This window comes from Trichogramma pretiosum, unplaced genomic scaffold (assembly GCF_000599845.2).
Source record: "Trichogramma pretiosum strain Unisexual culture from Peru unplaced genomic scaffold, Tpre_2.0 scaffold25, whole genome shotgun sequence".
Classification (NCBI taxonomy): Eukaryota; Metazoa; Arthropoda; class Insecta; order Hymenoptera; family Trichogrammatidae; genus Trichogramma; species Trichogramma pretiosum.
The window spans coordinates 293,076-316,243 of NW_019641621.1; the positions used below are offsets into that span (position 1 = coordinate 293,076).

General features: G+C 39.0%; 4 protein-coding genes and 1 pseudogene across 5 annotated transcripts; 1 reads left to right on the top strand and 4 right to left on the bottom strand.

Annotated features, from left to right (window-relative positions):
- Positions 1-5,908: 5,908 nt before the first annotated feature.
- Positions 5,909-10,138, bottom strand: LOC106654041 (TWiK family of potassium channels protein 7-like). The gene is made up of 5 exons (XM_014373729.2): positions 9,713-10,138; positions 7,233-7,776; positions 6,666-6,815; positions 6,381-6,582; positions 5,909-6,296 (listed from the first exon to the last, which is right to left on the bottom strand). The coding sequence occupies exons 1-5, from the start codon at positions 9,884-9,886 to the stop codon at positions 6,098-6,100; spliced, it is 1,269 nt and encodes a 422-aa protein (XP_014229215.2). The 5' UTR covers positions 9,887-10,138; the 3' UTR covers positions 5,909-6,097.
- On the bottom strand, positions 7,017-7,135 carry LOC111693647 (annotated as a pseudogene).
- A 544-nt stretch (positions 10,139-10,682) lies between the features above and the next one.
- LOC106654150 (nucleolar complex protein 2 homolog) lies at positions 10,683-13,064 on the bottom strand. The gene is made up of 8 exons (XM_014373875.2): positions 12,875-13,064; positions 12,680-12,792; positions 12,536-12,606; positions 12,314-12,465; positions 12,013-12,240; positions 11,727-11,936; positions 11,531-11,650; positions 10,683-11,451 (listed from the first exon to the last, which is right to left on the bottom strand). Exons 1-8 carry the CDS (start codon positions 12,977-12,979, stop codon positions 10,852-10,854), a joined length of 1,599 nt encoding a protein of 532 aa, XP_014229361.1. The 5' UTR covers positions 12,980-13,064; the 3' UTR covers positions 10,683-10,851.
- Positions 13,065-14,437: 1,373 nt separating this feature from the next.
- On the bottom strand, positions 14,438-17,246 carry LOC106654042 (ankyrin-3-like). The gene has a single exon (XM_014373730.2). The coding sequence runs from the start codon at positions 17,171-17,173 to the stop codon at positions 14,438-14,440; it is 2,736 nt and encodes a 911-aa protein (XP_014229216.1). The 5' UTR covers positions 17,174-17,246.
- A 2,468-nt stretch (positions 17,247-19,714) lies between these two features.
- Positions 19,715-22,832, top strand: LOC106654101 (AP-2 complex subunit mu). Of its 2 annotated transcripts, none has more exons than XM_014373804.2 (5): positions 19,715-19,933; positions 20,963-21,346; positions 21,444-21,694; positions 21,769-22,028; positions 22,120-22,832. In XM_014373804.2, the coding sequence occupies exons 2-5, from the start codon at positions 21,007-21,009 to the stop codon at positions 22,598-22,600; spliced, it is 1,332 nt and encodes a 443-aa protein (XP_014229290.1). In that variant the 5' UTR covers positions 19,715-19,933; positions 20,963-21,006; the 3' UTR covers positions 22,601-22,832. The 2 variants fall into 2 exon arrangements, with proteins under 2 accessions (XP_014229290.1, XP_014229291.1); XM_014373805.2 differs by lacking the exon at positions 19,715-19,933 and adding an exon at positions 20,477-20,690.
- The last annotated feature ends 336 nt before the right edge of the window (positions 22,833-23,168 follow it).

Consider the following 23,168-nt stretch of genomic DNA (forward strand, 5'->3'; position numbering starts at 1 on the left):
AGTTTTCAATTATTTTTTCATTTTTATTGGTATTTGAAAGCGAAGTTATTCGGTTCATTAGCGCGAGAAAGTATCTAATTATTCATCATGTATCATATTGGTTATAACAGTTTCCGATTTTTATTTGGTTTGAACTGAAAAGTGTTTTGTTAACTTAATTATTGAATGGTTTACTGTTGACGTTCTTTATAGTACAATTGTCTCACAAGGGACAAATATCTTTGTGATCACGTTCATTATTTAAGTAATTTTATTCCTTTGAAAATTGGCCAATTCTATAACATAAATAATATATTAATATTCATTCATAATTAAAATTCAAAACGCAAATTAGGATGTAAATTTCAAAGTTTAGAGTTGTTTGCGAATGTGTTTATCTTAATGTTTAAGTTTAGTGTTCAAGAAATGAAAGTCTATGGTTCTTTACGTATTACACTTTCGATAGTTTGGCGTCGAGGAAAATTCATTAAGTACTTGTGTTCAGTTTATTTTTGATTTTTACTTCGAAAATTTATTTTCTTTAGAACTGGGTTTAGCTCGTTTTATCCGAAAGCGTTTGAGACTTTTATCTAGTTGTGTGACACTTTTATATAGATTCACGTACTATGTAATTGATGATACTGTTGTTATTAACTGTAATGATTGTTAAACATTTGTGTAATATTTTCGTTTTTCCTCTTAATCGAACTTTGAAATTTCATCATTATTGCATAGGTTTTGTGAGTATTATTGAGTCATGTATAATTGAAGTCATAATTGCATAATTATCTTGTTAGTCAAACAGAGGGTGGCTGATAGAAGACAGGCGAAGAAAAATAAAGAGAGCGTGTACTTAGGTGTATTTGAATGTGGTGTAATCTATTTAGAGGTACGATACCGATTCGTTCAAGAGGTGGTCCTAGTTGCCATTGTACTTTAAACGCGATTTATGTTGGTCTGCTCCCTTGAACGAGTGTGATTTTACGTTTTTTGTTTTGTCTTTTGTCTTATTTTACAATTCCGAAGCACGTGACCGTGATTTTTACAATAATTGCAGATAATATGATCAAGACATCGGTCCGTTGTATGATTAGACTTGCCGCATTTGGTGCACACCGATTGAATATGATTAAAACGGCCTACAGACGGTTTAGTCTGTCCTCGTAGCTGGTTAAATGCGTGATTATAGCACCTATCTATCACAAATCCGGGATTTTTACAATAACCACACATGATGTGCGTTGTTTGGTTGTTACTATTAGTGGCCTGAAGGGCTGGGTTTGCTGACAATAATGCGTCAACTCTTTTTACGCGACAATCTTCAGTGGAGTGGCCTATACCGTCGCATTTATCGCACTGTTTCTCTAGCTTACGCTTTATCTGTTTTTTCACTTCAAGTTCTTTTTCGATTCTAATTGCATCTCTCACTAAGGCGTCAATATCAGTACTATTGATTAATCTCACAGAAATGTTATCAAGCAACCCTTTTTTCAAAGACTCTACTTGGGTTGCTCTAACGTCTTCCTCAAAATCTTTACTCGCAGGTGTCGAGCTTCCTTTTACTTGCAATATTTGGGCGCCAAGAGCGCGGATCTTATTTGAAAAAGTGAGTACACTCTCGCCTTCCTTTTGAAATTGTTGAGCTAGTAAACCTTGAAGCGAACTAACAGATAAGCCAGTAGGGTATAAGTATCTAAGTTGTCTTTTAAGTTCCTCCACCGTAACAATTACTTTATTTTTTAAAGCCTTTCTAGCTTCGGGGCATATCTTTGTTTGGGCTATTTTTGCAAATGACTTTTGCTCTTTAGGGTCTATAAGGCTATACGCGAAGTCAATCGACTCAAGGAATTCTTCTAACCCGGTTGTATTTCCATCGAAGACGGATACAGTAGCGAGAGCATCTTTCAATTTTACGTAATTATCCGTCATTGTTGCTCGGTTCTTAGCGATAGGAGTGGTGGGAAACGTTTGAACAACAGGAACAGTTGGGGTGTTGGGACGTGTAGGAATAACGGGGCTCTTCTCCGTAACGGAAGAGACTAGGTTGTGTTGATGAATGCGTATTGACTTTTTGTGTTGTGGAAATTAATGAATTAGTTTCAGAGGCTAATACTCGAGATTCCTTTGTCTTTTTCCTCGTCAGATGACTTTGATTTTACTGTATCTTCTAATTCGGTAAGGTTAATCTACTACTTAACCATGACACAAGTACACAAAGAGATTTCAAAGTGTGTATCCTGAAAAACAGTTTACTTGTAAAAATCGTAATTATTTGTATTTAATGTTTATCTCTTCGTCTAATAAGGTTAATGAATTCTAGTTTCCAGAGTATCGTTATTGTAAAACCAGATTTTGAAAGTACGTAATGTTTATTCGTTATAAATAGATAATAATTAATTCATCGCTTGCTAGTGTGTAATTGAAACATAAATAAAGATTAACTGGCTCTTTTCGGCCTGGAGTGACTTTGACTCCGAAAATAAAGATTAACTGGCTCTTTTCGGCCTGGAGTGACGTTGACTCCGAAAATAAAGATTAACTGGCTCTTTTTGGCCTGGAGTGACTTTGACTCCGAAAATAAACATATCGATCTGTATTCTTTAGAAACGTTTTTTTTTTTTATGATTGTACTCGAGTTTTTCTGATAATCATTCCAACTCGGATAGGCAATTTTGTTCGCTTGGTGATCAGTCAAGTCGTTCAAAAAGGAAAATATCACTTTTCGTTTATCCAAAAATTGGTGTCGACCCCAATTATAGTAGAAATGATTAACAATTGATGCTACAAAGTATGAGAATACTTTGGTTCGCCTCGTCAGGGATATATGGCCTCAGGCCGTCAGTGAAAAATTATATGTGGTCTCAGACCGTCAGTGAAAAATTATATGTGGTCTCAGACCGTCAGTGAAAAATTATATGTGGCTCCGTGTGGCCCAATAGTATGGCTCTGTGGCCCAGTAGATATGTGGCTATTTCCGCCCGAAAGTATGTTACTTTCGATTAAATAATATGGCTCTTTGGTCCAAAGTGTGTATTCAGCGTTATGGTTCACGCGCGCGTGTCCAGAGATCGACCATTTCCTGAGATAGGCATTTCGTCCGCACGCGCTTCCTTCCTGAGAAAGTCACGGCAGTCAAAAGGAAAGATTCCTCTTTCGGTTATCTCCAATATCAGGGCCCTGAATATTAAAAATGGCCAATGTCCGGATTCAAAGCATGAGTGTAGCTTTGAACGTATTTTGTAGAGAGTGTAAGTAAAGTTATACATTTAATTACCAGCAAGACGAAGTTAAAATTTATTTATAGTTTTTATTTAATTTCAACATTTTCATATGTTAATTGTTACAATTTTTTTTTGATTTTCAATTTTTTCTGAATTGAGAGTTTAAATCTTTTTGGTTACGCGGCCGCGTCTTTGAATTGTTGGCAGATGATTTTATTCTTTTCATGTGGCTGTAGGAGCCGAAGTCCACAAGCTTTATCAGATTCAATTGCTTTGAGTTTCTTTTTAATTTGATCGATTCGCGATAGTTGATTTTTCTTTTGTAATGGGATTCGTTAGCCCTGGACAGTGATAAAATTATTAAAAGAGTCACACCGAGGTGTATATAGTGGTATGTGTTCATATTTTTTTCTGTCGCGTCTCTTTTTACCGACGCTTCTATTAGTACCGAGTCTGGTCGGTATGAAAGTTATGTGCGTAGATGTGTCGTTAGGTGAAAACCAAGCGCACGGGCGCGGTCGGTAGAGTTTGCTACGCCCACTGGTGTAGCAGCGGGCACAGTCGGTAAAATTGGCCACGCCTATAAGTGAGGTCGTGTGCGTGTCGCCACTAACAAGCGAAGAGAAAGTCATTACGCGTATGCGTGTTGAATCCGTAAAAAAGAATGTCGTTTTAAAATTGCGTACGGGAACGGCACTCGTTTGATTTGTAACAAAGAAATTTCGACTACTTGTAATCTTTTCGTAAGAGAAAATAGTATTTTTGAGACCCGTTCTCGCGGACATGAGTTTAAAAAGTATATGTGTTGTACTTCTCTGATTTTATTAATTTTTGACTCTAATGCTGCGACTACTTTACTCTTGAAACTTTAGCAGGGCCACGACGTGAGCTGTTGCAGCTCGTATCTACTCTTTGTGTGTAGCTGTAGTGTTTGGAAAGAAGTATTGAGGAAGAGAAGAGAGTTGAAATTTTAGCGTTAGTTTTTAAGCTCTTATACGACACGTCGACTCTCAAGTGGCCGTTGCGATTCAGCTTTAGGCTATCGAAAATCATCCTGGCAAGGTCGCCATTTTTGTAACGTCCAGAAGGGACTTAGTGTTGCAAACCGAAGGTTCGCGTGGCCTCGGATAACGATTTTAGCCTTTTCTCGTGCCACGTCCACGAGGAGACGAGACACAAGAGGTCGGCTGAGGACCGGCGACTTGCGAGCGACGTGTATTTGTATGGAAGAGGAACACGTTCGACCCGGCGAAACGATTACTCGTTCATCGCCAGGTCGGCAGTGAATGTATTAGGTTTATTATTACTTATTTAGCGTAGCATGTTTGTAGGTGGATAGCAAGAATTGAGAGAGAGTAGTTTTATATAAAGAAAATAGAGAGTTTATTTAAGACATTATACGTAGACTTACATTTTCGTTGATTAGTTGTACAAGCGAACTGGATGGCGGCTTGGAAGTTGGGGCCGGACAGTGAGCTCTATACTATAAGTTGTTAAGAGCACTTCACTTTTACTCGCGGAGCGCGATTTTAGTGTACATCTGTACTGTTAGAATGCTGGAGCACGAATAGGCAGAGTCGACTGAAGCTTTTGGTGACTTAGTCGACGCTGGCTTTCGGCGGCTGAGATTTTTATTACTCTTTGAGAGCTTTGATAGGCCCAATCTGTCGTATGACGACGTTGCGCCGAAGGTTTTGTCTCTCTGTCCTTTTCCAATTTCCAAGCCGACCATCGAATGTTCTCGAACATTGTACTTACAAGTGATGTTGTAATTATGTTTATTCAGTTGCAAATAATTGTTATTAATTGTTCTTTTTTAATTGGTTTGTTACATCATAGGGTAAATGTTATACTTAGCTGTTCGTTGCTATTTCGGTTGTCCCGCTGTTCCTCACGTTAACATTGGCTGTTTATTGTAACTTAAATTGTTTATGGACTTATTGTTTATTGCGGGAGGCAGGGAGAGGTTTTATGAAAGAAAAGAGAGTCTGTAGAAATCGAGGTGTATCGGTCTCAATCTGAGGCTGATTCGGAGTGAATATTAGTTATTAAATAATTCGGGCGTTTTACATATCGGTTAGAAATATTTGCCATGTGTTTTCATATTCTCGAACGTTCGTTTTCTCGATCGTTCGATGTGGCCTTTTTCTTTGTCGAAAAATGTAACCGTTGAGTGTTATGGCGGTCGTAAATAAAGGCGTTAGACTTCTTACAGCTGGGCGCCGGGGCGTTCGGAAAGTCCCGAGTAGCTCGCGGAGCTGCATGTAAGACGGGCTGCCTATGGGCAGGCGTTTTGGAGGTTTTCGAAGTTTTGAATTTTGTGGCCTATTCGTAGGCGACGTTACAGCCGATACATTTTGGTAATATATTTCGTAATCCTAAAATAATATGATCCTTACTTTGCATATTTGGTGACTTCAATTTTTGTTTTCATCGCGATTGCTTAAATTTATGGTTGGAACTATCACGATCATTTTATCAATAAAAGTTGATAAATCAAAAATATATTATTATTTTTTCTGTATTTTATCTTTTTCAAGCATTTTTTTCAATATTTCGTAAAAACTTTCAATTCAATTTTTTTCGATTAATTCAAGTATCGGCTTATTAAGAAAACTAGGTAAAGAAAGTACTGAACTTAACATTATTGTACCTTAAATACTTTGTTTATTAATGCGGAGAACTTTTTTTTATTAATGAAGGTTTTTTTATTCGCAATGATCAAAGGTAAGACTTACACATATTTACAAGTTCAATTAGAAAAAAACGTTGTACCTCGACCGCGTACAGCCGTTGTTGTGCCAATGCATCGTTTTTTTTTTCTCAAAAATATATTATCTACTATTTTTCTTACAAAGAATTAGACATTATGTCACTCGAAGAAAGTGAAAAATCATTCAAACGCTCGACTCGTAGATGATTATCTGTACCAGTGCGTTTTGATGCTGATTTCTCAGGGCGATATTGCGACTCCGACCGCTGGCCAGATCGCGCAGTATCGCCTCGATAGCCTCGTCGACTTCGCTGTCCTTCGCGTGTCCTCCCATCAGGCCATTTTTCTGGCGCTTCGGATTCATCGACATGTTCAATAATTTTCTGCAATATCCATAAAATTAAGCGATTAGATTGAAAAGATCGAGTATTGGCCGAGCACAGAGTCGTCGCGTCGTTGTATCTTACCTGAGATCGGTTTGCAGGACGGAAATGTCGCCACCGGCCTGCTCGCCGATTTTTTTGAGCGCGTCGGCCAGCGGGCCGCTGAGGGCCTGCAGCCGTCTCCACGAGCTGGCGTACTGGCGTCGTACGAGCTCGATTATGGTGCTGGTGAGCGCGAGACCCACCAGAATGTAGCCCGTGCAGAAGAGCATGTACTTGGGATTGGCTGTGTGTGCAAGTAAAAAAATACGCGATGTGAGAGATTCGATCGACCGTGAGAGAGAGAAAAAAGTATACGCGGGTACTCACTGGGGACAATGTCACCGAAGCCGATGGTGGTCATGGTGACGAAGCAAAAGTAAAAACCCTCGAAGAAGCTCCACTGCGTCTCCCAGAGCATGAATATGGCGGCGCCGCAGGCCAGATAGACGAACAGCAGGCCGACCGCGAACAGAGCTCCTGCGAAAGCAACAAAATCATAATTATTAGCCATTAGCTTGTGTCGCAATCTCGTGCAATATACACTTGGGAAAATGACTTGATGGTATTTTCAGTACATATCTTTGGATGTTTTTAAATAAAGATTTTTCGATAAAATTAAATTAACGTTTATTCGGAGTTCAAAAATTGGAGCACTCGAAAAAAAGTCAAAAGATAGGGTACCTACGTCACGCGGGGTTCCCAGGCGGTCACCCATCCAAGTACTAACCGCGCTCAATTTTGCTTATATTCGGTGATCGGACGAGAACCGTAGTTTTCAAAGTGATATGGACGTAGACATTAACCATGTTTTATTACGCGGATCAAGTAATATAAATTTTTTCTCTAGATTATTCAAAAAATCGGTATACCGCAAATCGATATATGTACACTGACCGAGCGACTTGTTGAAGGTGTCGTTGGCCGGCACGCATCTCCTCAACAGATCCTGCGGCAGTCTGGCCTTGAGCTTGCGCGATATCGCACTGACCGCGTCGGCGAACAGCTGGCCGTAGTCGGCGATCACCGTGAGCGTCAGCGGTATGCCGATCAGGGCGAACAGCACGCAGAACAGCCGGCCGAAGAAGGTCGTCGGATAGAGATTGCCGTAGCCTATGGTGGTGATGATGGTGCTGGCGAAGAACACGGCCTGCAGTATGGACCAGCGCTCGTTCACCAGCTGATAGGGCCTGTCGTCGCCGCGGGACTCGCTCACCCGCGGTATGTACTCCACCATGAAGTTGGAGCGCGCGGCGTTCTGCAGGGCCGCCTCGTACGGGCGCAGCACGGCGTCCTCCCAGTCGGCGAGATCCGCGAAGCTGCCGCTGCCGCTGCTGGCGTTGTTGAACGAGGCCAGCAGCGCCTTGCGTCGCAGCAGCAGGATCTCCTTGAGCTCGATGATGCGCTCGGTCTCGGCGGGCAGCTCGAGTATGCGGAACACCTGCGTGGGGCACACATCGAATAGAATAACATTATGAGGGGACACACTTGTGTGTCGATCGTGTAAATTAAAAACAATATGAAAATTGAATGTAGAATTTTTTTGTTTTTGATTTAAAATTATGTGTATTTAATCATTTAAATTGATCCAAAGTCCTGCGATGCATAAATGAAAGCAATTCTTCTGGCCAATCTTGAGATATTTAAATTTTTGTTATATTCTTCTCTTACACTCGAGTGGAACAGAAACTGTTGAAAAGGCTATCAAAATTGTGTACATCTACTCAACTTAAGTATAGAGAAAAATACTATTAAAAATTATTGTGACCCCAAGAGTTCAAATTAGTAAAAAATTGATTTAAATTTGATCGAAAATAGGGGCGTATACCTTACAAGACATTGGAATCATAAGTCATTATAGATGAATATTGGACTAATTTGAATTCTTCTAGCTTCTAGAGATATCTTTGCCGATGCAAAAACATTGTCTTACATCAAAAACTAAAAAATTTCAATTTTAACATTCAATTTTCATCTTTTTTAATTTACAAGACTTAACTCTGGTTTGACCCCTAGAAAAAATGAAATTGCAACTTTTTAAGTCTCTATAGATCCACGAGTTGTGGATTTTCATTTTTTGAGTACATGCTTGGTTTCAACTTTGTTCTCAAGCACATCAAACTCGTTATATGGCTTAGCTCATATTTATAAAAGTCAAAAAAATTAGTTACGTCGCTCGCGTTCGCGGGAAACGAAATTATTTGGTCTACGAACACGCGTGTCATGTCGCTGTCGTCGTGTACGCGTCTCGCGTCAGCGTCAGCGAGCGATGATCAACGACCGATCGACCGACCGTGAGGGTTTTCTTATTTTTATTATTTATTTTTTTTTATTTTTAAGCGACAGCGAGGCGACATTGAGCAAGCGATCCATAAGTACCATGTGACACAGAACCCGAAATCTAGTCTGCGAGTGTTTATGATGGATTGTCCAACTCTAATCGTGCGGTTTTTCATTTTCATATATTTATATAATTCGAGCCGCGACCGATTCGATGATGTATCGAAAGGGCTCTTTTATTCTTCTTAAAACATCGTTATATTTCTCCGGTGGAGGAGAAGATCCGCGAAATGCTCCAAACGCGGAGACGACGGCGGACAATGGCGCGAGAAAACAACGAAAATAGTTTTTTGTATACGTACGAGCGAGTTGTAAGAGAGTCAAAAGTAAACCGAGTTACGCGCTCGCAACGTTCCATATTACTTTTATATATAAACGCCGCGCATATTCCGAGAGTTTACATGCCGCCGAAGACGACGACGGAATTGGGTCGCTCGCACGTGGGATGTTTACGCGCAAAAATATGACGCGTAGATCTCTTTCCCATCTTATTAAAGCACGTGCTTTAATAATAAGCGAATGAATTATGACGTTTTTACGGTCGGAAGGTCGTTCGATCGGAATCGGCGTTACGATAAACGTTTGTTCGTGCTCAAAAAGTTTGCTAGAGTTTACTATCATCCCAGAAAGGGTTTGAAAATCGTACGACCGCGAATCAAACAAAAACATCGGTATTTTTGGAAAACAAAATGATAATAATTATCTTCTTCCTATATGAATATTTTGTCAGACAAAATAAAACAAAACAAAAAAAAAGAAGAAAAATTCTATTTTTATCGGTTCATTGATCGTTTTTCGTCGTACGATCGCGACCAAAAAGTTTTATCAAATATTATATTTCAAAACAAACTCGCCTGTGCATAAATTAAATTGCGAGTGACAAATTTTCTTTTTTTACTCGAGACTATTATAAAAAAAAAAGAGGCGGAACGCTACGAGGACTCAATTTTATCCGTACCCGGAACTGTCGTGTGTAAGGTCCAACAGAGCTTTTTTAAGATCGTTGAAAAAATTACAAGACAATTGAGACAACTCACTACGCCACCGATGAGACAGTAAATCATGAGGGTAGCCAGGAGGCCTCCGTGGCCAGCGATGGATTTGATTTTGGCCAGTGTCTCGGCCCGCGGCAATCGTATCGGCTTGTTCCGAGCTGCCGCCGGATCCTCCTGTTGCTGATGCTTCTCGTCATTGCTGCTGCTCTCCATCATTGCTTCGACAAATGACCACCGCGAAACTCGATCATTTTTTTCGTGCGCTTCGGCTTTTCACACACCCACGCACCACTCGCGCGTCAAGCCGGACGCCACCACGATCGAGAATAACTTTTTTTTTTTTTTTATAATTTGGCACAGTCGCTACCGCTGCTGCATCGGAGCAGTGGCATGGGATAAAATTAAAAGCTCGCTCGTGTTCCAGCCGGCGGCCTGCGCGAGCTTTCGAGCTTTTTTGCACTTGCACGATCGCACTCGCGGCGATGAGCTCACTGCCGCGCTTTAAAAACGCGGATCTCTCCAAAGCTCTCGCTCCGAACTGGCTATAAGACGATGTGGCGATGATGCCACAAAGGAGAGATTTCCGTATTCGCGGCTCGTGCAAAGCTTCTCCCTCCGCTGCTGCTTTTGAATTTATACTCGGTGGCGTCGGCGGCGCCTTCCAGAAAAGCTATAGAGTAAGCTCGTAAAAGTCTAATATAAACACTCTCCCCGTTAGACGATGTTGAATGCGTGTGCGGCCGCTTACACGCCAACGGATTAAGTATCCGCGAGTTTATATATATAACTATAACGAAGATTACAACGTAACCGCGTAGAGAATCTGCGTCGCTTGGAATACCGTACGATCGTCGATGTTTAATGACTCGATTTGTCTGTAGTTTTGGACGATTGAAGATGCAATTTTAAAAATGTACAGATTTTTATTTCCCGAAGGTATGAATATCGATGACATTTTGAGAGAAGTAGAATACAAAACTTTCATTTCAATTTCTTTTTAATTTTTTAATAAATCAATATTAATATAAAATATTGTACACTCGATCAACAGTCATAAAAAAATTAATTTACATGTATGATAACTAAATGTTAGCTATCGATGAACAATGATTGTCACCATTAATTGTCAATAACTTTCTACACCTAATTCAGCGACTTACTCTGTACGTGAGATTTGGATATTACAACGGTAGGTAATTCTTCCCTTTCTTTATTCGCTGATTTGCAAAAGCGTTCAGCGTTGTGCCAGAATTTTTTATGTGCGACTCCCAAGACAGTATTTTATGCATGTCCGTGAGGCTGAGAGTGACGTTGCTCCTGTTCTCCACGATAAACTGGCAATTTTCTATGATCTTGTCGCGAAGCTGTTTCATTTTTTCCGTATAGAGCGGAGTTTCGCATCTATCCAGAAAGATCTGGAGTTTGTGAAGAACGTGAATAGCCGCGTCCGGGAAGTAGCAGCAATGGCTTTGAGATTGTGCGAATTCCAGAATCAATTCGTAAATTACGTTGACCACGGCGTCCCTGAATGCATCTTCGACATCTTCGTGGCGCGAGGGAGATTGCAATCTGGTTAAAAGAATCCATGGCGACATTGGTTCCCATCGTGGACTTTTTACTGTTCTATTGAAATCGAATTTTTCCAGTACCTCTGTCAGGAATGGATAAATTCGGAAATATACTTGAGCATTTTTACAAATATTTATCAGCATTTTAATGCAGTGAAATCTCAGAGGATAAAATTTTACACTAGGCATAAGCCTTATAACTTTCTCTATCATCTGTAATAATTTGAAAAAATTTAAGAATAAATATTAGAGCAAAATTACAGTAATTATTTTTTCAAAAGCTTAAACTTACTTGTGATACTGGGTCAATGAGTTGACGTAAAGTTGATGGTTCCTGTGCCTTAGAGGCTACTTCAGAAAAAATTTCTAACTTGCTAATGTACGCCCAGTTGTAAATATCTTGATAATGTTTCTGTAAATAAATATTATGATGTATTGTTATACTTGAAAGATGATCTAAAACTGAAAAACCATAAAATTTTACTTACGGCTGGTTGTAAGTGAGCTTCATCGATCATTTTTCCCATGTGCAGAAGATGAGTGAAAGCTATTTTGTAAGTTATGTCAGTTTGAAGTAGAAAATATTGCACCATAAAATTTTTCATATTCTTCATTACTGCAAAATAGCTTTCAATATCTTCGTCAGTGCTTAGTTGAGTTGCAAATTCTTTACATTTTGTGTACTTCACTAACATACCCTGAAATCAAAGTTACTTAAGGTCAGTAAAGACTCATTAAGTTGTTAAATACTTAGAAAAATCTTCAACTATTTACCTCGAACAAGGATTCTACATCAACATTGAATTTTTGATTTGATAGAATTGCAATTAAACACTTTTCAACCTCCAACAATATTTCAAATTCTGAATCGACATCCCAGTGTGCTAATACGATACACAGAATAGGTTCGTGTAATTCAGAAAAACTTTCAACAAAAGGTAACATTTCCAACAAGTGGGAGAAAAAGTCTAAACTTTGGAGTTTATCTTCTTTTGCTGCTGCCTAAAATTTAAAAAATATGTAAACATTAAATACTTCCCCAGTCAAGGAATATGTTAATTTAGTTTTACTTTACCTTCAACAAACTGATGAAATATATCTTTAGAGACTTTTCGATAGTTTTGAACGATTCAGATTTATGAGGTTTTACATCATCATTTACTTGAAGATACTGTTGCAGAGCTTGAGGAAGCAATTCTCCAAATAAATCCATATACTTATCGAAAACTAGAATTGAAATATAATATTACAATAACTTTCTCAATTGATTCTTACAGTAATAAAAATAAATGCTTACATTTTTGAAAATTGTTAATTTTGTTATACTGAAAACTCTCCAGGACGCATTTGATGATTTTACTCAGGGAACTAAAATAAAAATGATTCATGAATAAACGCAAGAAAATAGAAATTACAAACAAAACTTAATTCAAAATATTACCATTTTCTTTCAGTCTTCTGGGCATCTCTTGTGTATTGCTCCAATACAGTTTTCCATTTTTTCATGGTCACCTTTGACAAATTTTCTTGGACATAAACACTCACGTCGGTAGTCTGAAAAAACGTATTCATAATAAATAATATTAGTAGGATAGAAGAAGCACGTGGTAAAAAAGTAAAGCAACGTTTGTGGTACCTCGGAATTTTCCAACATTTTTATGAACAATGATTCTTCAATTCTTTTCTCGATATATGTTGACAACATATTTTTTTCTACTTCTGTTTCCATTTTCGTTTCCATTTGACTAATATTGTTTACACAAATTACACAAAAAAAATAAAAAATAGCAACGAGTGAAAACCTCGTGTATAGTATCAAGCACAAGTTAGAAGCACCGTCTGCGGTCTGCTGTCAGCTGGTACTGGTAGCTGGCGCCACTGGCGGTGTCACTGTGCCGCGCCGCGTTTATTCAAAATAAATCTTCTAATGAAACGATGAGGAGGTAGAGTAATTTGAAGATTTTTTTCCTTTTATTTTAGATTTTATTATAATCTTCAAGTAAAAATTGAGTAAGAAATTAGAGAAATAAAAATTATAAATATTTAACGATTTGATCCATTTTAAATGTTCGCTATAGGGAGTTGTTTGAGCTTTATTTTAGAATTTTAAATTAGTCCAATTATCAGACGTTATCAAACCAGAGCCGACTTGTAGCTCTTTTTCCAATAAGTTTTTCAGAAATTATCATGAAATTTTAAGTCTTGCTGTTTCAGACATTTGAGATATTCATGAATTAAAATCGAACATTTTGATTAGTTCTAAACATAAAATGCTTGTGTATTTGTATTTTTTTAAATAATTTTTTCGAAACTTACTTGTATTTTGAATTCAAATTATAAAAAGCAATTTATTATTCATTAATGATAATGTAAAATATGCATTTTTATTCTATGCTCCTTTGCATGGTAATTATTTATTGAGACCAATTTTTGATGGCTGATATCGCGTGTACTTTGAATGTTCTTTCCAAAAATAATATACAGGTCCATGCTGCGAAAAAAAGCCACCGGCTACGTGTTCATCAACCTGAGCTTCGCCTCTGCCACTAATTACACGTACCCTGAGACTTTTCCATTTTTAGTGGCCTAGGGCAGTAATATATTATTACCCTTGTCACTGAGGTGGAGTGATAATAAAAAATAAGAGTTTTTTGGTTGTGATTTACATAATAATTTATATTGACATGGTCTATAATAATTATCATGGACAGTTAACAATAGACACACGCATACTTATTCATATATTGGTCTTCTCACTGGTGAAAGTCGTTGGCTGCTTGCGATGATCCTTGGTTGTTCTCGATGAAGACTGAATGTCATTTTTGAATTGTGTTATAAGCCACATTTAACATAAAATTGTCAGTCTACATTTAATGTCAATATACTTTTTCAATATAAAATTGACATCTTTCAGCCCTAAAAAATGTGAAAAAAATTACAGAAGAAGCCTTGGCATCTTAAAATAGCAGTTTTAGCCTTTCAGCACTGTGCACAAGGTTTAAATCAGAGTTAGTTATGTGAGGATCCCTAACCGGAATCAAAATCTTTAGAAAAGATTCCTTAATAGGCTGAATTTTATGAAATTAATAAATTCAAATCGTTATTTTCAGTTTCTTTATTTGAATTTTATAATAAAAGTACAATATTTAACAACGAACATAAAAATATACACCAATTATGCTTCTACCCATCACGAGCTTCACTCGCCAGCTATCAAGAAAATGTTATACAAGACTTCGTTCATTACATTGTCAAGGATGAAGTCACAGCACTCAAACGGCAGCCGCTTATGTATCAGATCCCAAAAGGGGTACAACGCATAGCTCTGGAAAAATCTTCTGGATAATTTCTCGCACAGATGCGCGACGACGCGCGCCTCAAACCCTTTTTTGCGGAGCATCCACAATTTTTCCGAATCCCGGGCGAACTCGAAGAATTCCTTGAAGGTGATTCGTTTTGCCACGTCCTTAGGTCGCAAGTGGAGCAGGTCGTAGAGCGAAAGACTCGGACTTATCATCGTCTCTTTGGCTTCTCTCGTGACCTCCTCGTGGTCCTGCCAATTGAGAACTTCAAGATCCGCCGACTTGACGAACAATTTGTGCTTGGCAAACAGATTCATGATCATCAGGGCGTCCGATCGGCTAAGCTCGTATCCTCTAGTCTCGAGGCGCTCGACGACGGCCAAAATGCCGGACGTTACTTTTATGTTTATGCGGCCGTTCGCTTGAACGCCTTGGTCGAATCTTCTCTCGGATGGGAAAACGAAGTTGGACAAATCGGCGCCGTGATCCAGTAGAACATCGATGGTATTCGGCGATAAACTCGCTACGGCATATTGCAGTGGGGTCCGACCGAACCCGTCCCTCGTATCGATCAGCACCGTTTCACGTCTATCTTCGTTCATTATTTTTAAGAATAACCCCGCCACGTCGTTGCCGGAGGGCCTCGAGCAGACGAAGTGCAGCGGCGTCCATTCATCATTTTCTATGGCCAGCTTCAGGTCTGCGCCGCGTCTCATCAGCTGCTCGATCATCTTCTTGTTGCCACACTCAAGAGCCAAGCTCAGCGGTGTCCTACCTAACGTGTCTGTAGCATCGATCTGCAAATGCTGATTTAACTCCTCGTTAACCTTGAAGAACATCTCCACCAAATCTTCGTTGTGGGAATCCTTTGACATGACGTGCAAAGCCGTATTTCCTAGACCGTCAGTCAAATGTGGATCTGCGCCTAGCCTTAGCAGATATTCGGACACTATTACTTTATTGAGTTTAAGAGCCCTGTGCAACGGTGTCCTACCCAATATGTCCTTGGCGTTTAACTGTCCCGAATGGTATTTGGCGTTGGTAAGCTCGAAAAATATCCCGAGCAATTCAACGTCGTTATACCAAAAGCGAGCGATGTGCAGGGGTATCTGTCCATCCTTATTGGCTAATGTTGGATTGGCCCCTCTTCCCAGCAGCAATCGTGCCATTATATATTCGTCGTGGTTCAATATAGCAAAGTGCAATGGTGTGTTACCCTCATTGTCCTGTGCATCGACTAGCACCTCTCGATGTTTTTCGTCGCTGATCTCGAACAGCCGATGCGCCAAGTAATTAAATCCGATCATCTTGCAAATGATATGCAGAGCTGTCGATCCCTTGTTGTCGGCCAAATTTGGATTGGCACCTTTTATCAGCAACCAATCGGCGATATTTCCATGAAACTTTCCTAGAGCCAAGTGTAGCGCTGTTTTACCCTCCTTGTCCTGGGCGTCAAGCGGCAATGGTTGATTTTTTTTGTCGCTGATCTCGAACAGCAGCCTCATTAAGGCATAAGAACTATCCATTTTGCATATGAGTTGCAAAGCAGTCAATCCCTCTGGATGGGCCAAGTTAGGGTCGGCGCCTCTTTCAAGCAGCAACTGTACTACTTCCCTGTGTCCTTTCTCCAGAGCCAAGTGTAGTGCTGTTTTACCCTCCTTGTTCTGGGCGTCGAGCGGCAACGGTTGACGTTTTCCGAGGCACTTCTTGAGGATTAAATTCATTAAGGCCTTAGGGTGATTCATTTTGCATATGAGGTGCAAAGCAGTCGATCCCTCTGGATTGGCCAAGGTAGGATCTGCACCTTTTCTCAGCAACCATTTGGCGATATTCGTACGTCCGTTCTCCAGAGCCAAGTGCAAAGCTGTTTTACCCTCCTTGTCCTGGGCGTCGAGCAGCAACGGTTGACGTTTTTCGAGGCAGATCTTAAGGAATGACTTCATTAAGGCCTTAGGACGATCCATCTTGCATATTAGGTGCAAAGCCGTCGATCCCTCTGGATTGGCCAAGTTCGGATTGGCGCCACTCTTGAGCAGCAATCGTGCCACATTCCTTCTGTCATAGGCCAAAGCCAAGTGTAGCGCAGAATAGCCTATCTCATGCACGAGGAGATTGGGATCTTGGCCGAGCTCGAGAAATTTCTCGACGACATCATCGCAGCCGAAAGCGCAGGCCACATGGAAATTAGTCAGGCCGGACGAGTCGGTGTAATTAATGTTGAAATTATTGTAAATTTTAAAAAGCTCACGGACCATGATGTCATTATTAAGAAATCCGCTCCTAGCCACATGATGCAGTGCTGTAGTTCGATGCACACGTGGCTTACCGTCTTGCTCAATTTTAGGCTGATATTTGTAGCCGCTGTTAGCCACGAATTTAATGATTAGTTCTCCTGAACGATTGTAATCCTCTTCGTCACGAAAAGTAATGGATTCCGTGAGAAGCCAGTTGATTTCTTCGGCCTGATATTGGCACTTCCAATCGCTCAATAAGAGGTAAAGTTGACCGAGAAAAAAGTTGTCCTGTCGCTCCTCTTCAATGTCCCAATTGACCTTTTCACGTATCTTCCTCAATCTGTCAAACTTTTGTTGGTGGAGATGACAACCCACAAATTCGCTTTTGTACACGCTCATCGTTTGTCGTACTAATTCACGAAAAGCACTTACTTCGGTTGACGCACGATCTTTCAGAACTGTTCACGCTGCGGCGTCGCAATGTGTACTGACAAAGAAGATAGACACGTATAGAAGCCCAGAGCTTAACTAAAAATTGAGGCTGGCTCATATGATACCAAAACCAACTTCAAGGGGGCGCGGCGAGCAACCTAAGCCTGTAATGTATAAGCAACATTTAGTCCACCGGTTACCAAAATCTTTGTGGTCGAGTGGTCTAGCGCTCGGCTTCGTCTTTTGCGTCGAGTGGTCGGGCCTTGGTTCAATCCCAGGCCGCAGATATTTTTTTTTACATTTTTTTCTCAAATTACAAAGAATAAAGTAAGGATTTCGCTTCTAGCTAATATTGCTTATAAAATTAAAAATACTCTGATAAATTTATTTATTTATTGAGGGTTTTTTTTAAATGTGAAAAATAATAATCAAGCGATACGGTCCATTTAAAATTGGAGTCAGAGATATTTTCATAAAAAAGAAACTTCATTTAACGAAATTGACACGAAATTTTTTTTCGAGGCGTCTAAATATACATTAATTTAATTTAATTTGCGTTTGAATTAAATGTGATTTTTTATTTTTTTGTAGAAAAAAGAACATGAAAAAAAACGTTTGATTATCAATGCAATTTTAATTTTACGACCAATATGAGCTAAAAACGAAATCCTTACTTTATTCTTTGTAATTTGAGAAAAAAATGTAAAAAAAAATATCTGCGGCCTGGGATTGAACCAAGGCCCGACCGCTCGACGCAAAAGACGAAGCCGAGCGCTTGACCACTCGACCACGAAGACTTTGGTAACTAAGGGACTAAATGTTGGTTATACATTACAGGCTTAGGTTGCTCGCCGCGCCCCCTTGAAGTTGGTTTTGGTACCATATGAGCCAGCCTCAATCGCGCCTATAGTTCTGTGCTTCTATACGTGTCTATCTTCTTTGGTACTGACCATATGCATGTGTACTCGTCTATGATCCATTGACTATGCGCGTAACCCGTGGCGCGGGGCGCCTCCACCCGACTGGAAATACAACACCGGCGCAGTTACGAGCTCTGTGCAGTTCGCACTTTTATTTAAGGGTCCTCTATACACACTCGGTCGGTAACTATATTCGCGTATTTTGTACCCATTTTTTTCATTTAGTATACAACCTATGGTCTTGAAATTTTTTGGGAGTGATCATGAAACTAATACAAATGTGCCTATGAAGCTATTTTTTCATATAAATATTGTAAAAATTTTTTTTTAATTATCTGAAAAAATAGCTTCATAGGCACATTTGTATTAGTTTCATGATCACTCCCAGAAAATTTCAAGACCATAGGTTGTATACTAAATGAAAAAAATGGGTACAAAATACGCGAATATAGTTACCGACCGAGTGTGTATGGAGGACCCTTAATATTGATAATGTTATTAGTACGGATGGATAGGGAACGAAAACCTTGTCCCTATGCTGCCGGTTAAAAAGCTGCTCCCCTTATTGTTTATTGTTAAGAGCCAATAAACAATTAATATCAGTTGCACACATACATAATCTTTTTATTTTACTTTTAGTTATCCGATTAAATGTTTTTTTTTTTAACAAATCCTTGTAAACTGCTCCGATATTAGGATTGAACAGATTCCAAATATAATGTGAATTAATTAAAATAATCGCAGATTCATTTTTCAATGTAAATTAGATGGGAAAGCCGAAAATGCATCCCTGCGCAAGTGTCCACGCTCATATATCTGCAGTACGGTAACGGCTGTCTGCTGGCCCCCGGAGCCAGCGTTGTGAAGAGCTAAATTACAATGGCTACTACGGCTTCAAGCGGAGACTGTTCTACCTTATCGACGCGCACGCAGTGGCTAACCGATATATTAGCGAAAAGGGCTATGAATATAATTATGAATAATAATAAATGGAAAGAAAGTATAATTATTCTAAATATGAAATGTTTATTCTAACATGCGCTGATACATAAAAAAATATACATTGTACAAAGCAGAAAATGTTGTAAACGCAAACGGACGAAATGTTTTTTTTAAATTCATTTAATACGTACCAGAAATCTATTATTGTATATTTTTTGACGTGAAACATCTATATTCGTGTTTTTTTGTGTAAAAATAATGCATAATACGGATGTAAAATAAAATACTCTGTTCGTAATAATTTGTGTTAGCACAAAATACGACATTTTTTACGCACTTAAATCGAGGCAAATAAATTAATTAATACGTATTAATAAAAAATAGCATATGATAGTTCATAACAATTTTTTTATCAATGTATCAAAATAATTATAAAAACGTTTTACAGAAGTATTTCTTCAGTTTGAGGTTGCTGCGTGCACGTCGATAACGTAGAACAGTCTCCGCTCAAAGCCGTGGCAGCCAATGTAATTTAGCTCTTCGCAAAATCGCAACGCTGGTCGAAGTAGACTTTCAGCGCTCGCAACGGCGGCAGCCAGCGACACAATCACCTACCACACACACACACACACACACAAACGTACTCGGTACACACACTGACACAAAATGATGTCAGCCTAGCACCGAGGCAGGCAGTCAGGCAGCAGCAGCGAATTTTTCTGCACGACGATAAACTCGCGGCTCGCCATCAATTCCGTGTGTGTGTGCGTGCGTGCGTGCAGCGAATATCGCGGAGTGTCCAGAGAGACAGATTCTTTGAATTTCGGCCCTCGTCGTATCCCATATATAGGGCCCCGAGTATGCGGTAAGTAAATAATATTATTGAAAATTTGACACAACGCGAAGGTGGTTCTCACGCAGCAGCAGCAGCAGCTTCGCGGCGCTTGATTATCGATTCTCGTTTTGGCATACATTTTCTCCTCCTTGTGTGCTGCTGCTGCTTGTTGTACACTATCTCGGAAAGTCTCTCGGGGAGGCGTTTTATCCGGCGCAGGATCGATAGCAGTAGTGTGTTGCACACGGGTTTATTTATGCTGTGGCTGAACGCCTCTCTATTCTGTCTTTCCTATATAATGTAACGGGCAGCGCATACAATGACGTTACAATACGAGGCGAGCAGTATCTGTATTTTAACAGTTGCTCAATGATGCTTAGTCTCAGCATTGAATCCTTGCCATGTATGAGATGTATCAACAACAGCAGCAGCAGCGAAGCGTCTGTCTCGAAATTAAATCTCGCACAATAATAAAATAATCATCGTGTCTGCGTGTCAGACGATGATGCTTTCTTTCGAGTTCTTTCTCTCTCGACGTTTACATAGCACACCACGCTTGGCTGATTTACGAACGCTCAAAGCGAAGATCAAAAGGGGCGTGTACGCACGACACGACTCCGAATAATATGTGCCTGTGATCGTTTCCTCTTTATCGATTAAGATACATATGCACGGGCCGCTATTGTATTAATGCTGTTTTGATTCTGCTGCTTGTATTGACTTTTGCTGGTTGACGTGTTACTTGGCATCGATGTACTTGCTTGTACCATGACACCAGGATCTCTGTGTGTGTATTCGATAAGTTTTTCGATAAGTTTTTTTATACTCGTTTGTGCATTGTTATCGTAAACTGATAAAATAATTGTGTGGAATGTAATGGCTCTCAAAAATTAACCAATTGAACAACTTCTCGTTCTATTCCAATTTGTATGTTTTATGTGTAATTTGAATGTGCTCAAGTATTCATGCAGCAATTAGATTACTCTTTTTTTTGTCAGTGCAACATTTATATGTGATGATGCATTTTTTAAACTCGTACTAAAAATAAACTTGTTACAGGTAAAAAATAACTCAACCAAGCGACAAATTGCAACAACGCCAAGATGATTGGTGGCCTGTTTGTTTACAATCACAAGGGAGAGGTTTTAATCTCTCGGGTGTACAGGGATGACATTGGTCGAAATGCTGTGGATGCGTTCAGAGTGAATGTCATTCATGCCAGGCAGCAAGTCAGATCTCCTGTGACGAATATTGCCAGAACATCGTTCTTTCATATCAAGAGAGCCAATATCTGGTTGGCAGCTGTTACGAAGCAAAATGTCAATGCCGCTATGGTGTTTGAGTTTTTGCTGAAGATCATTGATGTCATGCAATCTTACTTTGGCAAAATCTCTGAAGAAAACATTAAGAATAACTTTGTTTTAATTTATGAGCTTCTTGATGGTAAGTAGTAAACCTATATATTTGTTATTTAGTATATAGTCTAATAATTCTTCATCAAAGACTTTGAAATAATGTTATTTGTTCTTTTTGCCTCTAGAAATTCTTGATTTTGGATATCCCCAAAATTGTGACACAGGGGTTCTGAAGACCTTCATTACTCAACAGGGAGTGAAATCAGCAACAAAAGAAGAACAAGCACAAATAACATCTCAAGTTACTGGACAAATCGGCTGGAGAAGAGAAGGCATCAAATATCGACGCAATGAATTGTTTTTGGATGTATTAGAATATGTAAATTTGTTGATGAGTCCGCAAGGACAAGTTCTCAGTGCTCATGTTGCTGGAAAGGTAATAGTGTATATCTTATATGTCAAATATTTGATCTATTGATTTAAATTTAATTATCCTCATTTTTTGCTTAGGTTGTAATGAAATCATATTTATCAGGAATGCCAGAGTGTAAATTTGGTATCAATGATAAGATTGTTATGGAAGCCAAAGGCATGAAAGGAAGTGGAGGATTAGGAAATGTTGGCGGTGATGATCCAACTGGTGCTCGATCTGGAAAACCTGTTGTAGTTATTGATGATTGTCAGTTTCATCAATGTGTCAAACTTTCCAAATTTGAAACAGAACATTCCATTAGTTTTATACCACCAGATGGAGAATTTGAACTGATGAGGTTTTTTTTATACTTTTTTTTTGGTTTTTATTGCATTTCATAAGTATTTTAACAAAAGCTAATCTTGAATTGTTTTCTTTTTTGCTGACAGGTATCGCACAACAAAAGATATTTCATTGCCGTTCCGAGTTATCCCCCTCGTTCGTGAAGTTGGTCGTACCAAAATGGAAGTAAAAGCGGTTTTAAAATCGAATTTCAAGCCATCCTTGTTAGGACAAAAAATTGAAGTACGTGTTCCTACTCCGTTGAATACAGCCGGAGTACAACTCATTTGCCTAAAGGGAAAAGCTAAATACAAGGCTTCTGAAAATGCCATTGTATGGAAAATCAAAAGGATGGCAGGTATGAAGGAGACTCAATTATCAGCAGAAATCGATCTGTTGGAAACTGATACTAAGAAAAAGTGGACGCGTCCTCCAATATCCATGAATTTCGAAGTACCTTTTGCCCCTTCTGGATTTAAAGTACGATACTTGAAAGTCTTTGAATCAAAGTTGAATTACTCAGACCATGATGTCATTAAATGGGTTAGATACATTGGTAGAAGTGGTCTCTATGAGACAAGATGCTAAAGATATAATGAAGCTGCATGATTTATTATATATAATCGTGTTTGCCTGCAACAATTGAATCCCACAATGTTATTGTATTTAATCTAATGAAGAAAACATGATCATTAGCTTCATAAGTATTTATTACTTTATTGTCTTCATAAGTTCAAAAAGGATCTGCTTAGTTAATATAGCTGGAATTTTTTTTTAAATTGACTGGAGATTATAATTTTAAAAACAAAGTAAAAAAAAACAAACGATATCAATATTTAAAATGCTCAGTAAAAGTTCTGACGTTGAAAAGTTTCACGTAAACTGATTCTGACGAAGATCACTGTTACCATGCATCAATATCAGTTATCGATATCGGTTACGATCGTTCTCTACAACATGACCAACAAGTTTTTATTGTCGCATCGTTATTGTTAACTATATTTATACAACCCCTTTAATGATATTTGCTTCTTTTTTTAAAATCAACTCTTTTTCTCGTATTGGAAAAGGAGAAAAATTATGATCAAGTATTCATAGATGAGTCAAATCAATTGTTTGCCTGGAAAATCGAGTCCTAATTTTTGGTCTTTTATGT

Bases quoted from the DNA above. Each gene is read 5' to 3' on its own strand.
- LOC106654150 (XM_014373875.2), bottom strand. From the start codon at position 12,979: ATGGAAACGAAAATGGAAACAGAAGTAGAAAAAAATATGTTGTCAACA. The intron at 12,607-12,679 runs GTAATATTTTGA...TTTTTATTTTAG, and splicing joins CAGAAGACTGAAAGAAAATG to TTCCCTGAGTAAAATCATCA. The intron at 11,651-11,726 runs GTAAGTAAAATT...ATTTATTTACAG, and splicing joins AAGCTCACTTACAACCAGCC to AAACATTATCAAGATATTTA.
- LOC106654041 (XM_014373729.2), bottom strand. From the start codon at position 9,886: ATGATGGAGAGCAGCAGCAATGACGAGAAGCATCAGCAACAGGAGGAT. The intron at 7,777-9,712 runs GTGAGTTGTCTC...TGCCCCACGCAG, and splicing joins ACTGTCTCATCGGTGGCGTA to GTGTTCCGCATACTCGAGCT. The intron at 6,297-6,380 runs GTAAGATACAAC...TGGATATTGCAG, and splicing joins GTCCTGCAAACCGATCTCAG to AAAATTATTGAACATGTCGA.
- LOC106654042 (XM_014373730.2), bottom strand. From the start codon at position 17,173: ATGAGCGTGTACAAAAGCGAATTTGTGGGTTGTCATCTCCACCAACAA.
- LOC106654101 (XM_014373804.2), top strand. From the start codon at position 21,007: ATGATTGGTGGCCTGTTTGTTTACAATCACAAGGGAGAGGTTTTAATC. The intron at 21,347-21,443 runs GTAAGTAGTAAA...TTTTGCCTCTAG, and splicing joins AATTTATGAGCTTCTTGATG to AAATTCTTGATTTTGGATAT. The intron at 22,029-22,119 runs GTTTTTTTTATA...TTTTGCTGACAG, and splicing joins GGAGAATTTGAACTGATGAG to GTATCGCACAACAAAAGATA.